The sequence below is a fragment of the Serpula lacrymans genome (assembly GCF_000218685.1).
Source record: "Serpula lacrymans var. lacrymans S7.9 unplaced genomic scaffold SERLAscaffold_8, whole genome shotgun sequence".
Taxonomy (NCBI): Eukaryota; Fungi; Basidiomycota; class Agaricomycetes; order Boletales; family Serpulaceae; genus Serpula; species Serpula lacrymans.
In genome coordinates, this window is record NW_006763297.1 from 1347422 (window position 1) to 1369341 (window position 21920).

At 41.6% G+C, this 21920-nt stretch overlaps 5 protein-coding genes across 5 annotated transcripts; 2 read left to right on the forward strand and 3 right to left on the reverse strand.

The window, feature by feature from the left end:
- Window positions 1–1490: 1490 nt before the first annotated feature.
- Window positions 1491–3201, reverse strand: SERLADRAFT_349468 (uncharacterized protein; the record flags this gene model as incomplete). Its single annotated transcript, XM_007319479.1, has 10 exons — window positions 1491–1724; window positions 1817–1867; window positions 1921–1993; window positions 2054–2215; window positions 2335–2378; window positions 2437–2483; window positions 2542–2646; window positions 2703–2777; window positions 2932–3096; window positions 3153–3201. 10 exons carry the CDS (start codon window positions 3199–3201, stop codon window positions 1491–1493), a joined length of 1005 nt encoding a protein of 334 aa, XP_007319541.1.
- Window positions 3202–3979: 778 nt separating this feature from the next.
- SERLADRAFT_470126 (uncharacterized protein) lies at window positions 3980–5539 on the reverse strand (the record flags this gene model as incomplete). Its single annotated transcript, XM_007319480.1, has 4 exons — window positions 3980–4439; window positions 4498–4963; window positions 5016–5199; window positions 5262–5539. The coding sequence occupies 4 exons, from the start codon at window positions 5432–5434 to the stop codon at window positions 4297–4299; spliced, it is 966 nt and encodes a 321-aa protein (XP_007319542.1).
- A 335-nt stretch (window positions 5540–5874) lies between these two features.
- Window positions 5875–6409, forward strand: SERLADRAFT_470127 (uncharacterized protein; the record flags this gene model as incomplete). Its single annotated transcript, XM_007319481.1, has 1 exon — window positions 5875–6409. One exon carries the CDS (start codon window positions 6067–6069, stop codon window positions 6235–6237), a length of 171 nt encoding a protein of 56 aa, XP_007319543.1.
- A 514-nt stretch (window positions 6410–6923) lies between these two features.
- Window positions 6924–8079, reverse strand: SERLADRAFT_470129 (uncharacterized protein; the record flags this gene model as incomplete). The annotated part of the gene is made up of 3 exons (XM_007319482.1): window positions 6924–7343; window positions 7401–7937; window positions 7994–8079. 2 exons carry the CDS (start codon window positions 8052–8054, stop codon window positions 7456–7458), a joined length of 543 nt encoding a protein of 180 aa, XP_007319544.1.
- Window positions 8080–16047: 7968 nt separating this feature from the next.
- On the forward strand, window positions 16048–16683 carry SERLADRAFT_439093 (uncharacterized protein; the record flags this gene model as incomplete). Its single annotated transcript, XM_007319483.1, has 1 exon — window positions 16048–16683. The coding sequence occupies one exon, from the start codon at window positions 16048–16050 to the stop codon at window positions 16681–16683; it is 636 nt and encodes a 211-aa protein (XP_007319545.1).
- Between the last annotated feature and the right edge of the window lie 5237 nt (window positions 16684–21920).

Here is a 21920-nt window from a genome sequence, read left to right on the forward strand (position 1 = left end):
AAACCTGTACTTGCGAATCTCTTCAAGGCGAGTTAGTGTCTCCGCCAAAGCTTAATGCATGAAAACGTGTTGTCACATGCGACGTGCGATAGGGAAGTGGTAAGGCAGGGGATCAAAAAGTGAGCACATGAACTTGAACATCCACATATACAACTTCAACACACATCACAGATTGTTCGGAAATTGGAACCAGTCATCAGCTTACATTTAAAGATGGGTGGAAATGGTGGGGACAACGTGATGGGACCAAAATACGTAGTACAATGTAAATGAATTCATGGCGTAGATCCTTACATTTATCACCGTCCTATACATGACTTCTCGACAATTGCTGTTCCCAATGCGATACAGTTCGAAGATAGAGACTTATGAATGCAGGATAGTTACCAATCCGGGTCCAGGTCTGCCCCGGAGGGCCATGGTATATGTACTGGCTCTTTGCAGTCAAAGATCAAAAAGGCAACAAAATAGAAAGAAAACCAAAACATATATAGTTGTTGAAGTCGTTTCTCAACAGCTCATGCACTAGCTCCTCCTCTCTTTGACAAATCATTAAGCTACTGTTACAATAACACAAATTTCGGACCTTTAAATTTCATTCTCCTCTTCAACTTTCTTTTGTAGTTTTCACACCCTGTGCCATGTGGCACTTTCCATTATTGTTCAAACTCCACTTCTCACGCTGCACTGTGTTTTCTATTTTTAGATACAAGTATCTCACGCAGTTAAGCTGGTCACATGGGCTGTGCCCTATGACATCATCAGCCACCGCCTCCATCAACTGTACAGTACACATGTACAAACAACATGTAGTAGTACATATACCCCAATAGATCAAGGAGACTCCTCAGCGAGTCCTCCTGTTGTTTACCCACAACTAACTCGGTCCTATTCTAAAGGGTAACCACTCCCCTCACTACCTTTATAGCTTTGTCTGAGTTGTGCGCCAGAGTATCAAAACTTTGGTTGTCACACATACCATTCAGTCAAAAGCCAGTGCCGTTTTGTAATGAGTGATGTTGAAGTTGGATCTTGATTAGGGGCCATGTACCATAATTCAAGAGTATCATATGCCTTTGTGTGAATAGTGTACAGTTACTATGAAGTGTTTCTACACTTTTTTTTTGGCTGAGTCTTTCTGTTAGAAAGCTGCTCCACAAATATGCCAGTGATGCCAATCATGGGTACAATGCCGTCTGATGCCGATGCCCGACTGTGGCAACATCTGTGCTTATTGGCACCGAAGGTGAGCTCCCCCAAAAAGGGCTGTCATACGGACCAGCCTATATCGTAACAATTTCTGAGCACAGCTAGTTTTCACTGATAATACCACTTCATGGCAAATGCTCTACCGCTTACATGTTGCATCATGATCCAAGTGCCACTGGCAGTTAATCAAAAAATAATCAGTTTGATTCCATCCTTGAGACTTAGTACTAGTATGCAACAACACAATGTGTGATCTACTCGTACAACACTTGCCGTGTCACTCACTCTTGGGCAACCAATATAACCTTCTTCCCAGTATTCGTTCCTTTCAGGACAGCTAATATTGCTTCCCCAGCACCTTCCAACCCTTGTGTGACGTCTTCCGTATACTTAATCTCGCCATTTGCAAGCTTCTTAGGAACCTCCTCATAGAAAGCGGTAACGTATTTCTCAAGCAACGCTGTCACTGAGAATCCGTAGACTTTGAGTGATTTGGGAATGATTTGGAACAGGTTCTGCGTGGACAAACAAGATAGTTAGCATTGATTTTGGTAACAGTGCGTCAATAATCTCTGGTCTATTATGATCCTGGGTATGAATAATTTACCTTGACATGATATGGTACACTGTTGTTGTAATCCGAGCTCATGCCGCATTCCTGGTGGAGCAACGGTATTAAGGCAATGAAATTATGTCGTATAACTGACTTACGATCAACCGTGCCCCGGTCGAAGCTGCGTTTATTGCTGCTTCAAGTGTTTCTCCTCCAACGTTGTCCCAATAACTGTTCAGCGCCAACGCATCAACAAAAAAGAATGATTTCAAGGTAATGAGAGTGACGAACACATCAATCGGTCCTTCTTTCTTCAGTACCTCGGCAACAGGGGTGGTCTTGTAATTGAAAGCCACATCCGCTCCAATTTCTTTCATGAATTTGACCTTCTCGTCCGAGCCGGCGCACGCAATGACTTTGAGTCCATCAACCTTTGCTAGTTGAACGACGAACCTGCAGGGACATTTTGTTAGTCATTCTGCATACATAGTTTGTGATCATTTACTTACGATCCGACAGGGCCTAATGACGAGAGGAGGAGAATAAGGTAAAATCGAATATCGTCAGCTGACATGGTCTGCTTACCTCCACCTGTGGTCACAAATACTGTTTCGCCCTTCAGTCAAAGGTGAGCACCTATGTGAAAAGATGGGAGGTAGAGACAACAGGCTTACTTTCTTCGCATCAGCATATTCCTTCCAAGCAGTATATGCTGTTTGTCCTGAAAACAAGGTATGTTTAATTGATCGACACCTGTTTGGCATCCACGGATGACTCACCAGGCATGCCTGCTACGCCGACGTACACAGACCATGGTAAGTTCTCTTCGTTCTTGAGGACTTTTAAACCCTGCATGTTGGGCTTGACAGAGTATTCCACAAAATCTATCATCACAATGATAAAGCTTGAATTCCACTTAGAGTTGATAACACACACTAACCCAAAAATCCATAGATATGGTCGCCTGCTTTGACAGTAGCATCTTCAGAGCGCACAACGACCCCCACTCCATGAGCTATCACCCTTCAAAATGCAATTCCATGTCCGTCCTAGTTCAGAAAAAAAGAAGAGTCGTAACAAAAAGTCAAACTCACGGTGTTCCTGGCTTGTAGGCGAACTATACGTGTGATTAGTTCGACTGTGATGCCACCATTAGGGGAAGTGAAAACATACCGGAAACAACGATATATCTCTCATTCTGCCCCTGATATAAGGGTCAATAGACAATACAAGCGTTTTGAGCAGAAAGCCGCCATTCAAAGGGACATTGTCCAGGTCAATTTTCTCACTGTCATCGTAAACGGTGGTTTTGCCAGGTACGGGATAACTTGAACCTGGACACCCGATAATAATATGAGACTATTGCCTGCAAGACGAAATGGCATAATACCTTGTGGCACTTCATTGAATAGGAGGCGACCGTTCTTTCTAGGAGCCATTTCAGGAGTTTTGCGGTCTTGAAATCGAGACGATGAATGATATAGACAATAATTCAGAGGCTAATCAGTATGCTCTGACAATGATGGATATGAGTCTGACACCAATACAAGGCTTGTCGACCTCTATAAATATGCAAGAAATGCTATTAGGCCCGGGTTGCTTGGTAAACGATATGCATGATTCTTACCAATAATGAGCTTATCCGGCCCTAATACACGCCCAACGCAAGTTGATTAATGTCTTGCTCACGGCAAAGACGATTTGCATCTTTTTTTAGAAAGATATAGACTGTCATAGCAGTAATTCGGTCTGACTGGGGAGACTAGATGCATCAAGAATCAAGTAGCGGCATGGATGTCTTAGTCACGTACAACCGTTCACGCGGGGTTGAATATGCGCACTTTTGACTCTTTTACTGATATCGACCGTGATGTCAGTAATTTGGTCTGAGTAAGGAGACTCCATGTACCATGAGAATGAAGAATCAAGGAGCGACATGGCTGATGTAACGTAAACAAAACCATCTGCATGTACTCGCAAGCCTGACTCGGAGTAAGCATACCGATCCGTATGTCAAGACAAAGCATGTCGGGTATTCGGAAGCTATTTTAGGTATTCAGAAAAGGAACAAATGATGGGAAGAGTATAATACTGACTCGAATTGCCCGAGGTTCGGCTCGTGGCAGACGTTGATCCAGGCATATAGTAGCATATACACTATACTTATGCATGATCTGTGACCCGTTGGTGCTTGAGCTTACCACAAACCAGCGAAGCATAAAAAATAATGAAGAATAACAATGAGGGAAACCTACATTGGTGTCGTGGTGACTTCAGCACAGAATTACCAACTCCGCCCGGATATGGAAGCTCCTCCGAGACAATCTCCCTTTTAGGTACTGTGTACATTGCTTGCAGTATAATACCTGACAGAATTTTCATGTTTCATGTAGGTGCCAGTAGCACTCAACACTGCGAGTATTACCATTGAAGTTATGTTCTTGCATAGAAAGTGCGTGTCGTTTTATACTACGTAAGAAAAACATCGATTCATACAATAGATCATGAAACCGCTATATTGGTTTGTGACCTATTCACCCAACCACTTTTCCATTGACGACTTGAGCAGTCTCCAGAATGCGAATTGTTTCCCGAGCTGCTTTGATGCCACTTGCCATCATAGCTCCAAAGGTAGGACCCATGCGGTTTGATCCATCATGCTCTGACAACTCCATTCCTTCGTTGTTTCAAGTTTATTAGCACAGGAAGATTATAAGAATGTGTGTTAAGCTAACCTGTCATTACCAAACCTGGGACAACCTCCCGCGTTTTGTTGACGATAGCAGGTTCTGCACGATTCATGTCCAGACCTCTCATATTGCCGAGCTCCTTCAAAAGGCCTGCACTAACAAGTCTTTTTGCTGAAAAAGCTCCCATGGGTCCATCGTGACCGGTAGCAGTAACGACAACAGGAGCTGTAATGGTGTTAGGATCCATACATGATTGTGTGTCATGGTTCAAAGCCACCAGCGTCCAGTTCGTCACTACTCCTGAGACGCGCTGCTGACCCTGGAAGTCGGTGCGAATGATGAGATCTTCAACGGCTGTTGCGTTCATCATGACAACATTCGGCAACGCTAGTACTCGCGACAGGATCGTCGAAGTAAACAATGCAGCATGTTTGACAACGACAAAGTTCCCCTCGTCTTCAAAAGGTACGCCAAGCTCTTGCAAAAAGCGGTCTGCGGGTTTGCGCACAACCTGTTCCGTAAGCGTCAACGTTGAAAGAACAGCAAGTAATTATATGTCGTACCATCGGTGTCATGAGCTGTCCGCCCAACCAGGCGCCGCCACCGGGTGCGACATTGGCCTCCAAGATGGTGACTTTCAGATCAGGACGTGAAGTAGCCAAATGATATGCACATGACAATCCAGCACTTCCGGCACCAACGATAACGACATCCGACACTGCTCTGTCGTACATGGTGTTGAAGTATCTATTCGCAAAACAGTGAGTTTCGTTTTAACTTTCGTTGGTGATGCTAATCTTTGTACGAACCGCTTGATCATAGCCCTCGACACCTCCGCCTCTTCTATGGGTGCAAAGCGGTAGTTCCCATCATAATCTTCTGCAACATCATAAGAAGTCTTATGAGCAACCGTGCCATTCTTCTTGAAAAGAGTGGCGGTATCTTCGAATGTGGGCGCAACTGTTGCAACGGGGGGAGCCATGGTGGACGTGGTATACCAATCTCCCCTCCTTTTTCGAGCCCTTATATATGTCTTAACTTAGGCAAGTTCCAGCAAGTTGCCACAATGATGCAAGGGACAAATCATCCAATACCTCACATGAACATCCATTTGCAATCTGGCGGGACGGCGGAACCACATTAACCCTTGTCTTTTCCCGCGAGTCTACAGATTAGATTTTATTTCCCCAGGCTCTGATGTCATTGGACGATCGCTTATGTCCGATGTGTCCGAATGGCCAATCACCATCATTTCTATGCAAAGAAAAACGCTTAATCTTCCAGCAGACTAGCTTGGCTCACGAGCTATGTCGATCTGGGAAGGAGGAAGGATATGTGGATTGACAGGGTCAAATGACCTGCAAAGTCTTAGACCCTTGCCTCAATATCTTGGGGACGTGATCGAAATCAAAGATGAATCAGACGGCAAGCATTTCGCAATTCGAGTCGATCGTCTGACGTCCTATACTGTACAGTAATACTGTCGGATTAACCGCCGCCGTTTCTGCCAGGGGTCCCTTGGGGAGTCAATTTTAATTTGTTCCTTATCCTGCAAGGATGATCGGTCGGTAGCGATCGAACGGACCAGTGGTTGTGGTGTAAAGCTGCTCACCAATGGCATACCAAGGAAAAGGCCGGGTCCGAGTCCAGATCCCAGACCAGTCCATAACTTCAAGTTGGCTTTCTGGTGTGGGTCATCTTCAAGGATCTTATTTCGGTCGAGACACTCTGTTATCAAAATTGAGTCGTGTTCGCATAGAAGGTGAAAATCAGTGGGGAGTTTAACCCCTATCGCAAGCCGCTCTTTGAGGAGTTTTAGAGTTCGTTGAGGGGTTGGCCATTTCCTTTACTTAGTATGTATCACCATGGTCGTAGTGTGCAGGCAGCTAGCATCCGATATCTCCTGGTCCAAATGTGTATGTTATGGTGAGCAAAAGTTTATATTTATGTTGTATCCGTCATCGGCTATATAGCTGGACAACGAACGTTCTCTTCGATCTCTGGTCATATTCCTCGGACATATATGACTAGGGGTGGGCAATCTCGCTGCGTGGGATAACCACTCAAAGATGATCATGTGGCGACCACCTGGAAGCTCTACTGGGGCATATTTTTGTGCTTGCTATTTCAAGCGATGCGACATATGTTGTACCCCATGACTCGAACGCTTTTGAGTCAATGCCTTCGTTGATCCTTATGTTGTGGCATTCTGAAAACGGTAGTGTGGGCTGAACACTGAACATTGGTATCTTTTCGGTGCCCAACTGTTGTGTCCTTGCAGTGATTTGCGGGTCGTTGGCCATTCCCGTTGGCCATTCCGGTCTATCGATATGAACCTAGTTGTAATCAAAACCATCTGCCTCAGGAACTCACAAGTAGGCTGGACCGCAATCAGAATATTTACCCGTGGTTGATGCCAGTGTATGGTTGCGACGGGATGCGTGTATCAAGGGTGCTTGTCCTAGATAACTACAGTATGAAAATGACTCCATAAAAACATTTGTCTCATATAGCATAAAAAACAACAAAATCAATTATATGGATTCACTATATGTGCATTCGAAAAGTTCGTTTAGTAAAACGTTGTTCCCCAGCATCCAAGTCAGCCAGTTGCTCGTCCATGAGAACCTTCCTAATGTCACTTCTGCTAGCACAGTGGGCAGCCTCATTTCCTGTATGCCGTACTCCTTTGGATGTAAAACACAGGAAGTGGATTGCCGCATTAGACGGAGGATGAGGTATCAGAGGGTTTCTCTAAGATATCTTTGGAGAGTTTGTTGTCATCTCCCACAACGATAGGTCTCCCACTTGGCCTTAACATCCACCAGGAATTTTTATCATGCCTTGCCAAGCAGAACACGGAGATGTAGCGGAGTGATAAGGCGCAAGTACTAGACGTCGAGATGTCTGGTTAGCGTCACATAAAAACAGAAGCTAAGAGAACTTGCCCTCCTCATTTCTTGTTCACTCTTTTCACGTGATGCCCGTTCCTCTACGAGCTCGTTATTCAAACCAATGACTTCCGCCCTTACATCCCTGAGAGTCTTTGTTTAATCCAAGGTGTGATTCATCCAACCTCGCGATTAGCCTCTTCCGACCGCTGATAACTTTCGTCCAACCGTTGAACTCTGTCATCCAACCAGATATTTCTGTTTCGTAAGTCTTTAATACTTTGATGACATTCTTCATAATCCTTCCGTGATACCACCATTTCCTCAGAGCTATCCACAAGTGGAGTGGAGTGTGTGCTTTAGGCTCGTGGGTGGCTTCATAGATAGTAGGTATCACTTGCCCCATTCCTCCCTTCCAATTTTTCAGCACGAAACTGTTGAATCCTCGCAGTATTATATTGTCCCCCTCCGCCTTGGCGAGATCTCGGTTCTTAATAGCCAACGGGCTTCCCACTTCCGCTTTTGGGGTGAACATGGTATACAATTCTGTGTTCTCGGGTAACTCTGAAACTTTTGATCCTTGAGGTATTCCAGCTGTATTGAGATTAATGGTAAGTATGTGTAATGAGTATACCGAAGTACAGACTCACAAGGATGGTACTTGATATCAAGTGTATACGGGTTAATGGAAGTGTCAAGCGCCAGTGTCATCAGGAAAAGTAAGTGAGCGTGGGATGAAGCTGTATATTTTACAGGCCCACTGATATTATTACTAAGCGTACAATGCGATACAATGCAGTACAATGTCTTGTGCACATTGTAATATATAACCATTGCCCTGTGGGGCAGACCTGGCCCCGGCTGTGTCCAGATCACACATTACAGTTAACATTTTGTGCGGTCTTTACAGCAATCACAGAGCAACAATGTACAATGGATGCAAGAGTGAGTAGCACCAAGGTAGCCACGTGACAATAGACGGAATGAGCCGAAAGTGCGAGAAAGGAAAGGAAGTGTAAACGTAAATGAGTAATGACTAAAAGGTCCTTGGAAAACGCAGAGGACATTTGTGCTTTGGAAACCTGGAACCTACGGGTCCAGGAATACTGAAGACAGTCATATCTTGAGACAAATGCTAGTACTTTTAGAATGCGACTGTAACTGAGTTATTGCACAGCCCAAGTTTTCTTGGGAACTATGAAGGGCTGGCAATGATTATAATCAATTGTGCTTGCAATAGGCAAGACAGGCAAAACTCCAGGTTGTTGCAGAGACCTTGCAAGCCGCACAACATAATTTTACCAAAATAGAAAGCATTCAGAGCAATAGGCCAAGTTTATATGCATTTGCCTCTAGTTTATTTTTTCAGCCTTATTGTAAGCATTTTTGGTTCAGCTGTGTGGTCTGACAGTTTTTGTGGGGGGGATGCATGATATTGTGACAACAGCCTGGCCTGAGTTCAAGCATGTAGAGTGGGGTATTAGTAGTAGGTTGGGGAACTCTGAAATGCAGTGTTTATATTTCTTTTATCAAATACTGTTCTACAAGATTGATCATCCAGTTTTTCAAGGTGAAATTTCTCCTTAGTTGTCCATCAAACTAAGGTGATTTAAGAACAAAATATGTGAAACAGAAAATTCATTTTGATTGATTAGTGAGAAAGACATTACAGTGTAAATATTCTTTGTCAAAATGAAATGGCCCCTGGAGCAGGAGCCTCATCCGAGCCATTGTGACTTAGACATTAATTATTGTGATACTGGACAATGCCAGCAAGAATGCAATTTTTGGTGACTGATAACACCAGGTTTGGTCAGACCCGGAAAGATCCGAGTTGCCAATGATCATTGATTATCATGATCATGATGGCAAGATCATCTATCAGTATTTACAGTCATATTCCATCAGGAAAACATGACTTAGATATAAATGCAATAAATTGCAAAATATATGCTATCATAGCAAAAATATCTGTTATATCTATAAGTGCAATTCTTGCACAGTCCCCTACTCTAAATGCATAAATATCAATAAATATCAGTTTAGAGTATTGCTATATCATAAAAAGTGGTTTATAGCACAGTCGTTAAAACAAAAATGACCTTTCACTTTTCATATAATTCACTCTAATTCACTCTAGATGCAAAAGAATTGATCTATACTCAAATATATCCAAGAGAAGCACCCATAGCAAATCATATTGAATCCAAATACTAAAAACGCTGCAGTACTATTATAATATCTATAAAAATAATTTTGATGCTTTTGCAGCTTCCTCTGAGCATCAAAATCAAACATAAAATCAAACATAACCTCAAAACATCAGATTTCAACCATTCCTACAAAAATATGTGGGGTTAAGAAAAGGTTTTAATGTAAATTTGTAGTGAGCCCTTACCAAATGCATTTGTTGATCTCATCAAATAGAGCTGCCAAGTATGGAGAAGAATGTTTCAATGTGGTAAACAGTTTTGATTGTCAGTTTTATGAAGGAGTTGATCTAAACACTTACCAAGAATGCTACTAGAGCCAGAGAAATGATGCTGGGGTTGCATGACATAGAAGTAGACATAGTAGACGTAGAAACAGTTGGACAACCTTTTCCTCTTACAACCTGTGGACTGGTAAATAAATGTTCTTGAGACAACAATATTCTTACCTTATTATCATCCCAAACTCATTATTGTTGTTGTTGCCATTCATATGTAATCTCTTGCCAAAAGAGCCCCGAGTAAATTTTCATCTTTTTTGCTGAGTGCTGTCATATTAGGTCATCCAAAAGTAGCCTAGAAATTGTAAATAGTAATGTATTAGTATAGAATAAATAAAAAAGACCTTTTTATTTTGACGTTGTTGGGGCTGTCTAGGTTGGGTTGAAAGAAGTGGTGATAAAGAAGGTGTCGTCACTAGCAAAAAATGGCCTTCAGCAGAATAGTAATTCAGAATAAACAAACAATAACATGCCATACTGGAGCTTACAAACCATTTCTAGGACATCTGTGTTGGGGTGGTGGCCATCTCCATCTGGTACTTGCAATTGAATCTGGTGAGAGAAAAATCTTGCAGTCTGGCTACTCCCTAGCCAGGCTAGAACGAAACCTTGGTAGAATAGCGAGACATGCAAAAATTGGTGCAGCATTGTCAGCACTGTGTGACACAGTGATGAGGTGTTGCCACCACTGTGTCACACAATGTGGTGACAGGGAGGGAGACACAACTGCGCTGCAGTGCAGTAGTGCTTTCCCACAGTTGACAAAACACTATAGAAAGGTCTGACCACTTTTGGGACATTTAAGCTCCCATTGAACACTTTCCCACACATTGAGCCAGCTATTTTGCTCACATATGTCTTGAAAAGCACTTCAAATTTTGGCTTCAAGGATAAATTTACACTGGCTGGCTTAGCATGTACATACAAGATAGCCAGTAAAATTTTACACTAGATATATTTTGTAGTACTGATTGATATAACTAGCATCCTCATTAATTATGGCTCTAGATAATAAATAAATAAATTTGGTATGGTGTCACTAAATGCTTTAATCCACTTTGATATGCTTTAGGTGGAACTAATTACTATACGTGCCACAGCTGCTAAATTTATTATAATATGATTCACTATAAATTGATATAGATTGCTTTAGATGCACTAAATGCACTTTTTTTTTTTGCCACAATTGCTATATTTGCATAATTACCTAACCATATCCAACTATAGCAAAATCATGTTTTCCTGATGTCAGAAATCTGAGTCATCCAGCATCACAATATTCAAGATCACACCTGCAGATATCCAGCTGATTTCTTTGATTGGAACTGACATGTGGTTTAGAAGAACTCCGCAGTTATTTAAAAGGTATAGAGTATTACAACAACATCATGTGTTCTGACATGAGTCAACCATGACTCAAAGTCCTAGGCCTTTCGTACTCAAGTTTCTGAGCGCACTAAGGCTCAATAAATCACTACAAGGTATTCACACTACACATCACAGGAAGAAAACTTGAGCCTTACAACTCAGGAAGATGGCTTGGATGCCGTGGCACATTCCTCACAAAAATATTGTGGATAGTACAATACTTAAAACCCGTGAAGGTAAAGTCTTGCTTGTCTCAGGATTCCGACTCTGCCAGTGGTGCGTCACCATACAGTTAGTCATGTATCCGGGTCACAGTCACAGTGACTGTGGCAGTGGTAGTAGTAAGTTACTAGTATCTGTGTTGTCCATCAAAAATCTTACTGATTCTTAATCCAAGTCAGACATTTCATTTGTGATGGCATTTCCATCCCTTACTTTAGTCCAGACCAATAAATAGGAGTCAAGTGGCGTATAGTTTATGAAGTGGATGGGCTAGCAAATAAAGGTGAGTGCTTGGTGTTACAACTGAGAGTTTGTATACTCTGGCACACAACTCAGACAAAGCTATAAAGAAGTGAGGGGAGTGGTTACCCCTTTAGATAGACCAAGTTGTTGTGGGTAAACAACAGGAGGACTTGCTGAGGAGTCTCCTGGATCTATTGGGTATTTATACTACTACAGTTTGTTTGTACATATTGTAACAACCAAGAGTTAGTTACTCCGGCGCACACAGAACACACTATAAAGAGGATGAAGTTGGGGAGTGGTTACCCCTTAGCTGCAGTGAGTTAGTTGGTATACAACAGGAGGACTCGCTGAGGAGTCTCCTGGATCTATTGGGGTATATATACTACTACAGGGTTGTTTGTACATATGTACTATATAGTTGATAGAGGCAGTGGCTGATGATATCATAGGGTCTAGCCCGTATGGCCAGCTCTACTGCGTGAGAGAGTTGAATCTAAAATAAGAGAAAAAGGCAATGCGGCGCGAGAAAGAGGAGTTTGAACAAAAGGGGAAATGCTGCGTGGCACCATGTGTGAAAGCTAAAGTACAAGGTTTAAAGTGGAGAATGAAAATAACGGAAAGGTCTGAAAATTGTGTTATTGTAACACATATGTACTATACAGTTGATGGAGGTAGTGGCTGATGATGTCAGAGGGTGCAGCCCATGTGACCAGCTCCACTATGTGAGATACTTGTAGCTAAAATAAGAAGAAAGGCAGCGCAGTGCAAAAAAGGTGGAGTTTGAGTAAAAAGGAAAGTGCCGCATGGCACAGTGTGTGAAAACTATAGAAGAAAGTTAAATAGGAGAATGAAAATTGAAGGTCCAAAAATCGTGTTATCGTAACACTTGGTTGTTGATACAATGTGATATCCTGCTGTAATTGCCGAGGCACGCCAAGACTTGAATAATTGGGCGCAAAGTGGAAGGACTCAACAGACCATTCCCGCTGTCGATGATGAGAATTGTTTGTTAGAAAACCACACACAAAAACAAACTAACACACAATCCTCCCAGATTCCACGGAACTTGTTTGTGGGCTTTGCCTCCTAGAATAGTGGAGTGGTCTGGTTGTTCATGGGGTGGTATGTATAATGATCCTTCAAAGTAAAACCCAGAGATGTATGGGTCTGGGTTTTGAGGAGGAGGGATAGTTGAATTTAAAGAGGATAGGGGCTTTATGATGAGTATAGATGAGCACTACCTTGCTAATTGTAGCACAAGGTAGGTTTGAGAACAACAAGATGACGAGGTTCCCAGTGATAGCAGGCTCCTGACGCACAAACTGTAGTGCTGAGAAGGACTCTAATTGAAAGGGATGACAATGACTTCAAAAATGGGAAGTGACAATGACAGCAGTTTAACAGTGGTAGCAGTGGGAAGTGTTGTGACCACACTGGATTACAAGTAGCAGAGTAGTGAACTTGAAATTAGAGAAGAAGTCTGGAATTGAGTTCTTTGTTGTTTTACAAGGTAAATTACAGGGGTTTATATAGTGAAAGAAAAGTAGGCTATGCACAGTATAGCTGTGCAAAAAGAATGAGAAAGAACATGAAGGAAGGAATGTACACTGACAAATCCTGCATAGGTAGTACAGGATAAGATTGTCAAAAAAAGGAAAAGAAAGGGATAGAACAATAAATGCTGTGAGTAATGTCACAGGTTTGTACAGCCATAAAGTAAAGTCCAATAGCAAAAAGAGAGCAGGAAAATCTTGATGTCATGGGAAGACGCAGTAAACAAAGGGCAAGGCAAAACACTACCAGTATCAACACAGTTCCTTTATTGTCAGTCAGGCATTCTAAAAAAATATGTGTCCATAAAAATGATTCAAAAATCAAAAATAATTGCACTGTAAATGAATGTTCTGCTGAAAAAAAAAAGAAACTGGAGCCACAGGTCCACCACCTAGTCCAAATCCAACAGTTCCATGGCCTTACCAATGGACTGGTTGTGTTGGACCACCTGGTTAAACGAGGGAGGGAGAGGAGTAGTTCCAATTTGGAACAAGTGAGTCCCAGGCAGCGTGTGGTAGGTGTAGCTGTAGCAAAGACAATGGACAAAAGATAAGTGTACCCAAGTGAATGGGACAGCGATGAACATGGGCGACACAAGGGGATGAACCTTCTCCAGCTCAGAAACTACCCACCCACGCTCCAACCAGGCAAGACGAGCAACCAATGTTTTGATAGTATACGATGGCAGATCAACGTCATGAAGAATCACCTGTTGCCCTATTTGGATCGGCCACCGGGGCTTTGCTGATATCAGCAGTAGCACGTGGTAGTCGACGGATTGGCGATGGAAGTGGATAGGAAGTGGTGACATCAGATATGGTGGGGGAACAAAGAAGATGAGGAGGAGGAGGATGGAGGTAATGAAAAGGTGGATTAGAATGGGGATCCAGAAATGACCATCAGGTGAGAATAAAAAGGAGAGGAAGGGGCCCATGGTGGGGCTAGGCAAAGGAAGGGGAGTAAGGGAAACAATGAAGGCGAGGGCACAATGCAATGTGTAGCCAGTGGCAACGCAAAAATTTGCCCTGGGTTGTTCTCTCCTGTACCCAACTTTGAGCCTATGGAAGTGACCCCGACAGCTCAAGTAACTCACAGTGTGGGTTACAATGCAAGTAGAATGTTTTCCTTTGTTAGTCAATTTGGCAGCCAAGTATATGGCCATGTAACTGGCACCACTCACACAGATGCATCTATGCATTAGTATTTCTCATATTTTATATTTTCAGCTCACTCATATTAAATTTCACAGATTTCTCATCAATTAATATGCTGACACAAAACATATGTGAGGCAACAACAAAATATAACAAAAACAAAACCTGTCTCCTTCTGCACTTGCAGGGAGTAAGAGGTTCAATGAGTCTTGAGATCAACAGATGCTAGTGAATATAGCAAGTAGAGGATATGAGAGGAGACTCAGAGGTTTCTGATAAGAGGTAAGGCGGATAATTCAAGTAATAGAAAACTAAAGAACTATACATGAGACGTGTAGGGTTTATATAGCTAATTATCCGTTCCTTAGACCAAAAGGAGAATAAACAAAAAGTGGTCTGAGGAATAAATTGTCCAATGAGAAAAAAGGACAACTATTGTATGACTTTGAATGATTAATCAGTGGGTGAGAAAGTTGTACTAATAATAGGTGTTTGTCACGCGTGTTCAGGAACCGTATTTTCATGATGAGGTACAATCCTGACTAAAGTGTTTATTAGTATATCCAGGCCTTGATGGGGCTTGGAGCTGGTTGGCAAGATGCCTACTACCAGTCCCTACCCATCATGCTGGCTGGCTGGGAGTGATACCCAGTCTCTGATTTGCGATATAAAGTGGTAGCGATGATTGAGAAAGCCTGTGATGGCTATGAGAAGTAGAATAGCAAATGACACCTCTAGCCCTAGAGCCAGAGGTCTAACAGGGAAAGCGTTCAAAAACCAAGACATGGAGAAAATAATAAATGGTCCTTACAACATATACTTTCCTATGTATCAGTCCACTGGCATTCCTCAAGGTCTCCAAGTCTTTGAAACAGCTAAGTCTCTTTTCTCAGCACCTTTTTTGCATGATCCTCCACTTACATGCAAAGTGCAGATATCCCTCCTATTGCACAACAAGTTGGTATGGCCTTCAGCCAAGGACATAAGTTTTCTTCGTAGTAGTTGTATATCTAACAGTTTTGTGTCCACAGCAATGGGGCCTCTGGTCGATCACAGAAGGTTCTTCAATCCATCTAGTAGGCAGGGTAAGTTTTGATTATTCTTTGATATGGCTACTTTGTAGATAACATTATTCCGTCCAAAGGACCTCCCTCACCAGCTCATGGATACCCCAACTTGACATCAGGAAAAACCCTTTGGCTATATAGACTCTAATAGTACTATACTTGCAAATATAGTTGTTATAGTGATCATAGCTGCAATAGAAACCCCAACATCTATTCAGGAACAATGTGCTCTTATAGTACTCTTATATTTGGCTATAGCCTCTTAAAGCACTTATAGCATATGGTACAAAATATACTATATGAATATATTGACCTTCCATGGACTTGTCATTTTTTTTACACATTGTCACAACTTATACTTGGATAAAGCATTACTCTAAATATGTACTATGGTCTTAACAGCTATATAGGGTATTATAGCTATAAAAGCCATTATAATGCCTTGGCTAGCTATATGATATTATACTGGTGCTATGTGTGCTCAAACTTACTGTATAGTACTATGAGAGCTATAATAGCATAAATAGTATTACCTTTGCTATATAGTACTATTAGAGCTATAATAGTATTGCCTCTGCTATATAGCCAAAGTGTTTTTCCTGATGTTCTACATCAGTTTTGGTCCTGAGCATGCTGGTGAACCCACCTTTGCCGCCCTTTTGGGAACACCTGTCTCAGGAAAACCCCCCACTCCATTAGTACCCACCATGGATATTAGTGGCAGTTTGTATATGTTTGTTCCTATCCATGTTCCTTTCTCCACTTATACTCCTGCCTGCGCTCAAGCTCTTATGCCTGTCCTTCAAGCTCCCCAGACCCCCTTGGTACACACACCCGCCACTATTCCATTTCCCACCCCTGTTCCCATTCCTGCACCACTATGCATACCCAAGTCTATGCCTATGCCCATACTTGAGTCTACGCTTACACCCATGCCTGAGTCAGCACCTGCACCCATGCCTGCTGTGCATGTACGCATTCCTGCATCTACAAGTACGACCATCCGCTGCACTGTACCAATCATACCAAAACACAACGGACTCTGTTCTACCAATACTAAAAAATTGTCTCCATGGATTGAGTCCCTTTCTGATCAAGAATTCAAAAATGGAGTAAAAAACCACTGCTCAGGTGTTGTAAAGTTGAATGAGCTATCTGGAAAGCATTATTTGGGCATGCCCCAAAAGCTCCAGTTTGAAGATGAGTCAACAAAGCAATATATGGATGCTGTTGATTGAAGTAAGCCGTTATCTTATTATTTTCACTAGCGGGGACTCACCAACACTCTTTTTATTTTATTTTACAGAAGTGAAGCTGTTATTCATAGATTCTAAAGGGAGGGAATCACATCCTGTGAGTTTACTCTTATAAACAAACTTTTTTGTCTCTTAATAACATTTCTTCAGATCTCCAAATCAGCTTCAAGCTGGCTTTCTACGTTGAAGGGACACTTATCATACATCAACTCAGTGTATAGAATCACAAAGACCATGGTACCAACCAAGTAACACTGGCTCAAAGTTGGCTCCACTACATGTCTTTCTGCCATGCTCACACAAGTGATGTAAGTTGCATTCAAAGATTGCAGTGGTGCCCAGGCTTATATTTTGGATATAGGGGAAAATACTTAGGTTCTGTGGAAACTGACTGGCGATCATCGCCAATTACCTGCTCTTTGCTTGTCTACGGGACATGACCAAATCATCATGGTACCTGAGCTATTATGTCAAATACAAGAAGCTCCCAGAAAGTGTAACTGATAAAGTCATGGCTGTGGTCATCTCTGTGATAAGTCTCCACATAGATGCAATGTTAGCATCCCTTGGCCGCTGACTTGGATATGTGTTTCATTAGGCTTGGTGGGAGTATTAAGAACAAAGCTTGAAGAAAGTGTCTAGCCACTTGCTGAGAGCAATCAGGGACTGGAACTAGAGTCCAATGTAAGTAACTTTATTATCAAAGAGTATGACAGGTATACAGTACCTAGAGTCCAATGTGAGTAACTAGAGAATAGGAAGCATTGGACTCTGCAGTACTGTCCGAAGTTTTGTAAACAAAGGTAAACAAAGCAGCCACAAAGGCAAAATAATAGAGAACACAATCAATAGTGAATGATAGAAGAATAGATAGAGAAAGGAATGAAAATATATAGATAGCACAAAGGTGCAGAATCACCAAAACTAATAGGGAGCTATTTGGATGTCTCACAGGCTTTTATGATTGCAGGTGCAGATTTGACGACACCACTTCTGGAGTTTATAATGGTCAGGCCCTTGCTGCCATCTGTAGTCTTACTCCAGAGGAGAGAGTTTTTTTTGATAGTATTCTTTGTGTTCTTCTCACAAAAGAAATGCAAGTAGTGTCATCAATCTGTTAACTTGAAAGCATGGCTAATATCTTGGACAGTGTCCAGGTGTTGTATGAATTTCCTTGAAGCTTGTCCTTACTATGTGTATGTAACCATTGACACTTGCATTTGTTTGTTTTAGTTGGTAAACACAAAGTTGAATGAATGTCACAGTGAATTTTGTCAGGTCTCACTGGTATTTCATGTCAGGCTCTGAAGCCGAAAGACATATCTTGCATCAAATCAGTGTATTTATGAGTACACGTTGTGCATGTCAATATATTCTAGTTACACAGGGTTCTCAGGCTGTAGTTCCAACAGGCTAATATTAGTACAAACAAGTTGTTTGCCCCTCAAAAAATGCTGGGATGAGGTGACATCCTTGAATCACCAGTGATGGGTTGAGAAAACCGAATGCTGCATCCTCGCTGTTTGACTCCGAGTCCCAGAAAAAACCTACCATTGGTAAATATCCCGCTTTCAAGCCACTGCAATAGCCTGGTACGTCACCAAACCACTGAACCCATAAGATATCCATTTGACAAACCAAACCATCCTTCACATCAGGCCCAATGTACATAGCATTCAAATGGAATACTCCAAGTACACGAGCATACCAGTGATAAAATTGGATATTGACTCTACTATAATTGTTACCATAGAACATAAAAGCTATCACTACCATAAAATATTATTCCAGGGCATTTATATCATTTTTACTTGTATTATAATCAGAGGTCATATTCAGTGAAATCAACATATATTTCTAATATGTTACATGACACATGCAATGATAAACTATCCTAACAAAGTTGAAACCATACCTTTAAATCAGATACTGTAAGTTATTCATACTATGTATAATGCACTCAGTAATGTTGTATAAATGCTACCATGAAATCACTCACCACAATTTCATGAATGGCTTGTGAGCTTTGCTTGATAACTCATCAAGTGTGTGCAAGATAATAACCAATAAGTGACTACCACCGAGTATTAGATGGGTGAACTTACCTCTGCCTATTCACCAACGACTCAGAAAAAATAAAAGTGGTTATACATATACCAATAAATCACTGTAATGACCAAAGACATAAGTGGGGATAGCTAGGACTGATTAGTCCCATATATGGGAATTCTGGACACAAACTAATGCAGATGGTGGCTGAGAATAAACAGAGCTTGTATTGGTGTCACATAAGATAATTGTAAAAAAGAAAACATACATTAAGCTAAGATACTCATTGAGTGTTGTATTAGCTTGACTTTGTTGCAAAAGATAGAGAAAATCCAAGTGAAGCGTCCAAATGTACTGAGCTGTGATGTGACCCGTGACTTAACACTAGTGCCACATATACATCAAGAGCTGATTCTGAAAAAAAATGGCACAAAATCTAATCTAATCATAGGAAGCATGTGAAAATGGACAGTGACATTATCCATTTTCACACACTCTATTTTAGTGTTCAAAGTCAACTGCTAGAAAATTTTGCTTTGGTGTGGCAATTTAAAGCTCCACTTAAAATTATTTTTCCCTGTTAAGCAAGCCACATTGAACACACATCAAATCTAATCTAATCATGGGAAGTGCACTGTCCATTTTCACACACTCAATTATAGTGTTCAAAGTTAACTGCTGAAAATTCGCTTTGGTGCCACATATTCAAACTCCACTTAAATCCATTCTTGTGCATCAAGCAAAACACTTCAAATTTGATGTGATGTTAGTGGTGTTCTTTACTATCTGTACAATTGAATATTTGTGATAGATTTTTATAAAACCATGAGACTAGTTTATATGCATAACAAACCATTGTATAAATAATAGCATTCTCATTACCACCAGAAAAATGTCTCATGGAAAACAACAAGCTATTATAGCTCCTATAGCTGCCATAGTCCTTATACCATCTATCATAGCAATGCCTGGTTGCTGAAATATACAGACAATATTTGGGACATATGTGATAGACTTTTATTACATAAATAAGCAGGCTAATATATATGCCAAACCATTTAGTGAGTAATAATGGTGTTTTCATCACAATCAGAACAAAGTTCCCATAGATAGAAACAAGCCATTATGGCTACTATAGCTGCAATAGCTACCATGGCGGTTATGATATCTATTATAGAAAAATTTTGACTATTATAGTAATACTATAGCTGTTATAAAAGCCATAAAAACATGCTTAGCTATATAGCAAAATGGTTTTTCCTGATGCAGCCCATGTGACCAGCTCCACTGTGTGAGATACTTGTAGCTAAAATAAGAAGAAAGGCAGTGCAGCGTGAGAAAGGTGGAGTTTGAACAATAGTGCTGCATGGCACAGTGTGTGAAAACTATAGAAGAAAGTTGAATAGGAGGATGAAAATTAATGGTCCAAAAATTGTGTTATTGTAATACTACCCCCCCCTAAGGCTTGACTTCCAGGCTCAACCAAATACTGGAGGTAGTAGTTAAATTTTTGGGCATAGGTTGAAAAAAGGAATTAAAAAGGTTGAAATCCATACCTCTAAGCTTCCTAGGAGCCGAGGGATTTTTACAATAAAATTCACAAACAGTGTCACAGGAGCTGTCCAGATGGGCTTCTGGTTCCCATGTTCTGTCCTCGTCTCCATAGCCCTTCCATAGGGCTAGGAACTCTAATTTTCCACGCTTCAAGTATGCGTCCACCACTCATTCAACTTTGAACTCTTCTTCACCTTCCTGGGTGACTACAACTGGTCCAGGCTAATTCACGTGCAGTCCTGCCAGTGGTCCTTTGTAGGGTTTCACACGGCTAATATTGACTGTAGGTACTACCTTCATTTGTTTTGGGAGTTCCAGCTTCACTGTGTTGGGTTTGACTTCCTTAATCCGGTAAGGGCCAATCCACTTTTTGGTCAGTTTTCTGGACTGCCAATCTTTCAATTTTAAGTGGTCAGTATCTAAGCAGACCAGGTCACCAACCTTGTAGTCAGCGGCCTTAGAGCATCTACACTCTGCCCTGTCTTTCATCTGCTCTGCAGTTTTGAATAACGCCTTGCGCGTTTTGTCTAAGACAGACTTCATGTCTTTGACTATGTTCCCAGCAGCCTTGTTCTTGCTTTTACAAGGTTCTACACCCATTCTGGGGAGGTACAATCTTGTAACCTCAAATGTTGCCTTTCCTGTAGCCGACAACTGTTTAATATTATTAGAGAACTGGGCTATCTTTAGCCACTTGGCCCAATCTGTCTGCCTATCATTGATAAATATACAAAGGTATTGCTTTAATTCCTGATTGAGCCTCTCTGTTTGTTCATCAGTCTGTGAATGGAACACCGTTGATAATTTAGGTTTGATGCCCAGCATCCAGTATAACTCTTTCATAAATTTGCTAGCAAACTGTGGTCCTCTATTGGAGATAACCGTTTCTGGCAATCCATGGATAGACCATATGAAATCTTTAAATAGATTTGCCGTACCAGCGGCGGTAATAGTTTTGTTGGTGGGAATAAATACCACTTCTTTGGAGAAGCAATCCACTACCACCATTACTGAATCATACCCATTTGATTTGGGCAGATCCATAGTAAAGTCAACCAATATATCCTGCCAGGAACCAGCCGGTATCGGATTTGGCATAAGTTTACCGGCTGGCGGTTGATGAGAGTCCTTTGCCATGGCACATCTCAGACAGGATTTTATGTATTCCTGTACGTCTTTGACCATGCCAGGCCACATGTAGTTTCTGGAGATCAACTCCATTGTTTGTTGCCACCCAGGGTGCCCAGCCACTGGAGTGTTGTGATGTCTGTCTATTGCCTTGATCCTTGTGGACTCCGCCACATAAATGTTGTCTTTAAAACAGAAGGGCCCATCTTCCCATAAATAATTTTCATTGCTGTTAAGGCGCGCCTTCTCTTCTGAGGAGATGTATTTCTTGAAGGTTTCCAGGAGATCAGAATCCTGCCCAATTTGAACATTGGCAACCCTGGATTGGTCTATCAGGGTGACATCCTTGTTGTCATCTTCAATGCCATTGGCATGATCCTCTCTTCTGGATAAAGTGTCCGCTTTCCCCATCAAAGTTCCAGGCTTATGAATTAATTTATAATTAAACCTAGACAAGTACACCACATAGCGGGCCTGTCTCTGGTTCA